Genomic DNA, 9,192 nt, shown 5'->3' with positions numbered 1-9,192 from the left:
AGAGAGCCGTCATTAGGTGACCAAGGCCAACGCATGCAAGCATGTTGAAGCCTTTATAAACGAAACGAAACGACAATAATGATAATGAGATATATATATATATATATATATATATATATATATATATATATATATATATATATATATATATATATATATATATATATATATATATATCGGGAAATATCTTGATACAGAAACAGGAACAGGAAATATAAAATGGCAAAAGTATTATAAAAAAAAATACTGTGCACAAATAGTGGGTATAATATGGCTGGATAGTGACTGGAGTTCATGCAAATGTGTGAACCCCGCCCGTAACAGGTGGCGCCGCCCATACTCCACCCTTGCCGCCCACACCATGCTGAGGGCGGTTGCAAGGGCGTCTGGTATACACTGTTGCCGCCAGGGGTTGTGTTATACCAAGGATCGAATTTCCAAACTGCAGTTTATTTAGGTCCCTTTTTCCCCTCTCTGCGTAGGTCTGATTACGTTAGATAAGTCTTCGTGGGTTAGGACTTAGGTTAGAGTCTTAGGGGTATGTGAGGTAAGTGATTAGATCAGGTTTCCAGCTAATACAGTAGGAGAGATCATCCTGGGCAGAGAAAACAGCACGCGGTGCTGAAATGGATTAACACATGGAAACATGGTACTCGGTATTGAATGAGTAACTGGCAGTGATGGATGCCTATACTATAGTCAGCATATTTTTACCTGACAGTACTGAGCCACCTCACATCTTGGATACTTAGGGTCTCGTCACATTGGGATCGGAATAAGAAATATTCTAACGCACACTGTCCGATCAAGCAGGTCGAGACAAATGTAGGAATAAGAACACTCATTTTAATCGGGTCAGGTTCTGAGCATTGTGTTTTTCATTGTTACCTGCAACATGTCTGGTTGCACATCCACTATGCACAGACACACTTTCCTATCTACAGTGTTGAATATGCACCATGAGGACACGAACACCACATGGACACTGCGTGGGGTTCGGGGGAGGGGGCACATCATCTGACCCCCAATCCCGACTCGGTAGGATGATAGGGTATCCACTATCCTGAAGATTAGGAAATGAAATTTTGTATGGCTATCCCCACAAGCTTAATCAGGCTGTACGAACAAGATATGCATTTGAGGGTAGGGGAAGAACGCAGTCCATGCACTTGAGGGTAAGGGTAAGCGCAGTCCCAAACATTGACCATATAGGATGACATCCATAGTTTTCAAGAAAAAAAAAAAAAAAATGATATGTACGTGCATTGATACAGGCCCAAGTAGGCCATCGATAGAGCGTTGATGCTGTGCCCGACCCCTTCCCTCCAAGAAATATTCATAGTTTGCTATGATGAATGGGTCTACATGGGTGTCATTTATTAGTGGGTGTAAGCACCAGGTGGATGGGCATGGACAGATCTGGTTGGTGCATCATCTACCCAAGAAAATACCTAAAGATTTTAAGATTTTTAGCTAAAAATCTTAACTTGGCTAACCCGAGCAACGCCGGGTAGCACTGCTAGCACAATATCGGTCGGCAGTATGCACAATATACAACTGTGTTTTAAAAAAAGATGAGTACAAAATTGGACTAATAAGAAGTAGTATTCAGCCCTGACCTGGTTCCGGTCCATATTGTAGAGCAGATTTAATTAAATATAACATGATATATAGTAACAGCCCTCCTGACAATATAAAAGCAAGGCTACTGACACACCCACTAACATAAAAAAAAGCTACACTACTGTCAGCAAATACTTTACCAGGCAAAATATAACATATCCTGATTGCAGTGTTACTGTCAGAGTAATCACACGGCATTAGCGAGCACCTGCCACCCAAATAAAGCCTGCACCGCCATTTGAAACCGGGTATTAAAACTGCCTCGTGTGTTGCATCTCTCATATTAAACCCTGACACGTGACAATAGTACCGGGCTCCTCGCTTCATCATCCCCGTCCCACCTGACAGTGTTATTATCTCACACCTGACTGGCTGACTGTCGCTCGCTAGCCTACACACCTGGTAAACGTAGCGTGTCCTCCCCCTCTCCCTCTCGTGTATACCGATGTGTGTGTGTGTGTGTGTGTGTGTGTGTGTGTGTGTGTGTGTGTGTGTGTGTGTGTGTGTGTGTGTGTGTGTGTGTGTGTGTGTGTGTGTGTGTGTGTTTTATCATCATCACCATTATGCCTCTCACCTGCAGATGTGGTAAGGTACGGTCCAAAACCAAGGAAAAGGAACGAATATGATGGTGGCAGAATTAATCAACATCATGCTCAATTAAACGGGGCACATATCCATTCATTTACCATTCAAGCCCTCGGAAACATGGATTCAGTTCACAGGTATATCGTTCCACCTGTACCTTCATAATTACCTTTCAGACAGTCTTTCCGACGACTCAGTAAAAATAAATAAATAATTAAATAAATAAGGATGGCAAACCCTTTTCATGTACTTCTCTATGGAAAAGTCACTCAATCAGCTAAATCCCTTGTAAGTTCCCTAGCCTCGCCAGGCTTCATGCCTCTCTCACACTCATTTGCCATATCGATCAGCGTTTTTCTTGGTTTACCACTCCTCCTCCTCCTCCCACCTTTAAAATCACCCACATAACCCTTTCATTACCCTGTTTATACTATACCAATGCTCTCCATACGACCATACCATCTCGCTCTCTCTTTCTCTCTTTCTCTGGTATATCCACTCACTACCATCAATACTATGAACTGCCAAATGCACATAACCTTCATCTACAAATTCACGATTTTCTCACAGGAGCTTGAGTGTTAATAAGTACTGCCATCATGAACAACAACTACAGTATTGTATTCCAGCTAACGTTAATCGCTTTTATTCAGCTGTGGCAGTAATGGAAACTCGAGTGTTAATAATGTTAAGAAAAAAATATCATTGTGGACACACGACCAATGGTAACGGAAAATATCAATTCACACAGGGGCAAAAAAAAAATACTCGTAAAAAATTAAATCTGAATAAATTATAGAACGTACAGAAAAATCAAGCTCAACAAAAAAAAAAAAAGGAAAAATACTGCATGGAAAAAATATATACTTATGCATGTACAAGGAAATTAAATTATACAAGGGAGTAACATTTGATATACAAGACCAAGGCAAACCACAACACATCCCCCAACACAAACATTTGCATTATTCAATCACGCGTACCATAAGCATGAAGGACACGTGTTTACTGCACCTCCACCACAAACAATAATAAGTTAATATATATACCGGTATAATAAGTACAGTAACACACATGCCAAGAAATATACCGTTTCACTGAACCATGAAGTGAAATAAAATGGAATACAATGTCAGTAAAGAGGAGTAACAAGAGTAACGAAAAATAACTATAAGAAATAAAAACGGTGGCATCAGTTAAAACATCAACTGAACATGGACTACAAGGGAAAATTACATCAGACAAACTACCCATCCAGAAACAAATATATATAAATACCAATACTAACTCAACTACAAATGACATAAAACTACTACTACTACTACTACTGCCACCAACACTACTACTATTACCACTACTACTACTACTACTACTACTACTACTACTACCACCAACACTACTACTATTACCACTACTACTACTACTACTACTGCTACTATTACTATCATTACTACTACTACTACCACCACCACCACCACTATTACTACTACTACTACCACTACTACTGCTACTACTACTAATAGTAATAACAAACTACAAAGCACGTATAAAAAAAATACTTCCAGGTTCAGACAATGAATGCAAACACAAACCAATACAAAACTAAAACAGCCAGCCTACCAGACACCCATTCATCTCTAAATAGCATGTCCAACTCATACATTCAAGGAAAAACGCAAAATATACAGGAATAATAATAATCAAGAAAAACTGACCAGGATACACTATTCTGAAAAAAAATAATAATAATAATTCGGATCCTAACAAACCAAGAAAAAAAAACTAGTAAAACAGATAAATAAAAATCCCATAAAAATTAAACTCTTAAAAAAATCCAATTAAACTAAAACTAATCAAACTAATCATTAAAAAAAAAGTCTGATCACATTGCATTAATTCCCAAAGTGACAGCTGGCTCAAAAACAAATGATTAAATTCCCAACCCTGTCCATACCATAAATTCCGACCATAAACCATAGGCCAGGGAATCCAATTAATACTTTCTCGTCACTCCTCCCCCCCCTAAAAAAAAAAAAAAAAAATACTGCATGTTAAAAAGTACAATATGTTGTTATGGTATTTAAAAAGGATGAAGAGGAATATTGTCAGAAATAATTGCGTTTCATTTTAAAAAGCTGAGTTTCGCCTTTGATATATATTTACCCCATGAGTTCCAAACGTTCTTTTACATGTGTTCTTGTTATTCCCAGGGCGATTTTATTCAGCTTAAGGGAGACTTCTCTAACTGGAGCGGTAAGATTTAGTCGTCATAAACCCCTTCCCTGCTTGAGGTCCTCCCAAGAAGGAATAAAATCGTCCGGAGGTAGACAGAATCAAGTAGAAATATACGTCATGAGACTGAATGAGTTAAAACAGTATTAAAAGTGGTGCCCGGGGCTGCTTAGGTTAGCTATGTTAGGGATATTATCTTGTTGGGTCGAGGTTGAGGGCTGCACACCTTCCCCATCATCCATGCTTGGTTCCCTATGGTTTCCATGACCTTTTGCGGTCTGTATCGAAAAACACAGAAAATTTCATTCCTTTCGCTTGAAAACTGTGAATAACATCTTCCAAGGTCAAGGAGTGGGGTTAAGCCAGATCCCCGAACCCTTAAGTGCAATTTCCGTGTCTACAACCTAACTGCCTGTAGGTATATTCCACCCATCATCCAGACCTTTTTGTTTTACTTAATACGGAGCGTAGGCGTTCAGGCTAGGCTACTCAGTCCCGACATAGGACAAGATGACAATGGCGTGGCTAGGATTTAAAAAATATGGGGCAAGCCCACTTATGAGATGGCCCAAGGGGAAGTGTTCAGGGAGGATATAGAGGTACTCCCCCTACAATAAGGGGTGGCCACTGGGGTGGCACGGCATATTCAGGGGTGGCCACAGCTATCTTGCTCACCTCTCTCGCCACGTCACTAAAGGGTGATCAGCCTCACTCCTCCCGGAGTGGCATCGTGGCATTATGAGTAACAAACCCAAACATCTCTCGGATGTAAACCTTTACGGGGTCCATCCATTCACCTTCCTTAAGAACTGGATATTTTCTTATCTGGTCAGGACGGGTGGTCGAGAGCTGTGCTCTCTCTCTTATATCCTCAAGCACAGTTTGTGGAACTAATTAATTACTTTCGTCTGTGTTTAATGCTACACAATTTTTTTGTTTATTTTTTATTCATTATTTTAAATCTGAAAACCGTGATAATTTTTCATCGGTGGTGGATCGTGATCGGGAACTGCGACCCCTTCACCCAGCCCCGTATGTTGTCCATAACGATGTCCAAAGCTTTCCTCTGACCCATTTCTATATGTTTTCTAATAATATTCAACACTGTTCCTGGAAATCTGCGTCCGTGTACACAGGGAAAGCAAACACACACACACACACACACACACACACACACACACACACACACAGAGCGACTTTGAGAATATTTAACTTAACCTAAAAACTAAGCAAAAGCATTTCACATCTTACTACCAAACCTGAGATGAAAGAGTCTGACAACGTGTAATCTTGTGAGTTGAATAAAATAGCCTGGAGACAGAAAGAATAAAAGAGAAAGAGGTTAACTGTTCGCAGGAATTAAGAGCTAAATTATTTTCTGCAAGGGCAAGTAGGTAGGCGAGAATGGGAACAAAACAGACCTACAAGTTGTAAAGATGAGAAAGAGCCCTCCGCCTCTCTCTCTCTCTCTCTCTCTCTCTCAAAACGGACGTCCTTCAAGTTGTAAAGATGGCGTTTGAAAAGTTTAGTTGCCTGTCGTTTGTCAGATATTTTTCGTGCCTCAACCTTTGTGCCCAGAGAGAGAGAGAGAGAGAGAGAGAGAGAGATTGTGTGCCCGTTTGAGTGATAATTTTATGCATGTATGTGTATGTATATAAATATATATTCTAATTTTAAGATGAGGTGTGATTAAAGTTTTAGACAGGAGCTAAAAAAAACAGGGAGGTGAATGTGAGTGGAAATAAATCATACATTATTCAGAATTAAGAAGAGTAAGTTAAAATCTAGAAAAAGAGAGACGGTAAAGAAAGAAACCGAAAAGTACAGAAAAACTGTAACTCTGGAAACAAATGAGGGGAAAAAAAAATTGAGCAAGAAACTGACGAGAGGAACTGCAAAGGAAACTGAAAAATACGTGAGGGAGGTAAAACTGATAATTCCAGGCCAAAATCGTAGATCAAAAATTGTATCCTTCCCTTTCCTTTAATGTGGTAACTCCTCTCGAAGAAATATAATTAAACTGACAAACTTTTGCCCTTAGTTGAATTATTGAAGTGAGCCCAATTATATCTTTCGTTTTCTTTGATTTGTTGCTTGGACATCTGGGAGAGACTTCTCATCGCCAGAACCTGTTATAAACTTTTAAACCTGAAGCCCTCCATGAAGGATAAATAAGAAACATCAAAATCATATATCCTTTTGCCAGCTAGTTTTTCTTCAGCAGACGAAAATAATGTCCTGAGTGTGTCCCTTGCCTGTGAAAGTATCTTTCTATTTTGGTCCACTACAAGACATGAGAAGCCTACGGTTTATGTTTATATATATATATATATATATATATATATATATATATATATATATATATATATATATATATATAAAACTCGCAAGAAATCGAAGATAGAGGACCGCCGAGTTTTCGTTTGCATTTCACATCTTCAGGGTGATCGTGATGTGAAATACAGACGAAATTTCGGTGTTCTTCAATTTTTGATTTTCATGCAGTATGCAACATATTTGTCATCACATGTTCCTGTGACACTGCATCCATGTATATGTATGTATACCCTGTTGATGTATGAATATGTTTAGTCAACGTATTTACAGTATAATTGGAAGTCTAAACTACAAACTGGTCATACCTGTAGGCAACATAAATCATCTGCAATAACAACTGCATTTTCGCTGAATACTCGTATAATTAATTTAAACTGATAAACTGTTCCAATGTCGTTCACTGGCACTGAGCTCTAATACAAACTCCTGCTTCAATAATGCCACATCGTTACAAACTCCTCTAACAACTGTAGTGAAAAATGTCTGCTGACTTCCGCCTCTGTTTAGGGCCTACCCAGGACGGCTGTGAGAGCTGTATGTCTTGCCAACTAATACACGTGATACCACAAAGAAAACTCAAAGCTTCCCACAAATGTTCCCACAAAGTTTGACCTTTTAAATATGGTTATATCATTAATAGTTTAATTTTTCGCTATCTCCACACGATTTAAATCACCCAGGAAAAAAAGCCTCTCGAGCTGAAGGGGTTGACGTGGGCTACATCTAATTCCCTTATTTCGAAATGCCTATCCATAGCTAAATAAAATAGTCCACAGATAGTAAGAATTACACCTGGTGGACGTCCCAGGGCTGAAGAGGTTTAAGACAAGCAGGAAGGGAGTTGGAGTGGTGGTGGTGAAAGCTTTGCGTCTTGCCAACAAATCCACGCAATACCAGACGAAACCCAAAGCTTTTCCCAACAATAGCTTCTGCCAGGTTAAACTCGACAACAGGGCTTTGCTGAAGTGTAGGATTTGTGTGGTGGTTCGTTGTGTTGTCGAGTATGATTTGCCTTCCCTTCCAGTGTCCACGCACACTACAGCTTGAATATGGAATTGCGGGTAAGAGGTGGGAGCGTTTTCAATCACTCACGCATACATACATATACATACAGTATACATATCATAATCTTTGCACACACACACACACACACACACACACACACACACACACACACACACACACACACACACACACCACAAAGTTTTCATACATGGACATACAGTGATTATACACACACACAAAGTCTGTGTATTACTGCATTTGCCAGACTTGCAACATACACAGAACAGCAGTATTTTTCACTGCCTGGAACTAATTAAAATCTTTTACAAATAACTTTTTTTTTCTGGCCTGTAACTAATTAAAAACTTTTATGTACAACTGTTTTCACAAGTTTTTTTTTTCTTTTTCCACTCTTTATTGTTCCGTTCTTTTTGTGCCCAACCTCTTCATTTCTATACTTTCTTTTTCCTCAACCAGTGCTCTCTCCCTCCCTTTCTCCTAATTCTTCTTCCACCTCTCTTCCTATCCCTATCTCCTCCCCTTGTCCATCCACCCCTTTCTATCCAGTGTATTGCCTTTGAAGTTTAGATTCCATTCTCCTTTTGTTATTTTTTTTCCTGTAGTACACGTGACGGTTCCTCTATCCTCCTTGTTACTCTTACGATCCCCCTCCTCCCCCCCGCCCTCTCTCTCTCTCTATCCCTAAACCCATTCACGACTTACCCTCCCTACCCCTCTCAGACTACCTCAGCGTTTATTTCTCTCCATCCTGCTCTCTTCGCCCACTTCCATTTTCTTAACTACACTATTCTTATCCTCCCCAACATTATCCTTCCCTATTCTTTCCGTTTCTATCAACTTGCATCAATCTTCTCCCTTCCCACCTCACTCCCATGCATTCCTCCCCTCCCCCTCTTTACTTACATGCAGTGTTTTCTCCTCCCCATCCCTATTCCTTTTTTCTCTGCATTTTACTGCCTTTCCATCCCAACTCCTGTCCACGTACCTGCGGCGTTCTTGAGGAGTGTCATGCAGTGTGTGTGGTCGCTCTGCTCTGCCAGATCCAGGGCAGTGAGGCCATTAGCGTCCTTAGCCAGCAGGTCTGCCCCGTGGTCCAGCAGAAGTCGGATGTTTTCAACGGCGCCGAACTCGGAGGCGATGTGCAGACACGTCTGAGGAGCAATGGGTATGATATAGTGGGTGATAAATAGGCAACATGTGTATAACCCTTTAAGGTCCAGGGTTTCCTATTGCTTAGTGAAAATCAAATGACAGTTGTGTGTATATATATATATATATATATATATATATATATATATATATATGTGTGTGTGTGTGTGTGTGTGTGTGTGTGGGTGTGTGTGGGTGTGTGTGTGTGATATGTATCCATGTCACTGTTGCAAAGCACAT

At 40.0% G+C, this 9,192-nt stretch overlaps 1 protein-coding gene across 1 annotated transcript in view; it reads right to left on the bottom strand.

The window, feature by feature from the left end:
- The window catches only part of Lrrk (Leucine-rich repeat kinase), a 540,691-nt gene extending 531,805 nt beyond the window's left edge, over positions 1-8,886 (bottom strand). The window contains exon 1 of the mRNA XM_080286185.1: positions 8,789-8,886. Coding sequence (XP_080142311.1) covers positions 8,789-8,813 — 25 coding nt within the window. The 5' untranslated portion in view covers positions 8,814-8,886. The remainder of the gene's footprint in view (positions 1-8,788) is intronic.
- Between the last annotated feature and the right edge of the window lie 306 nt (positions 8,887-9,192).

Source organism: Coenobita brevimanus, chromosome 14, assembly GCF_032717465.1.
Source record: "Coenobita brevimanus isolate Jiangsu-jjx chromosome 14, ASM3271746v2, whole genome shotgun sequence".
Taxonomy (NCBI): domain Eukaryota; kingdom Metazoa; phylum Arthropoda; class Malacostraca; order Decapoda; family Coenobitidae; genus Coenobita; species Coenobita brevimanus.
The sequence above is the reverse complement of the archived record's forward strand: the minus strand, read 5'-3'. Positions and strand labels throughout refer to the sequence as shown.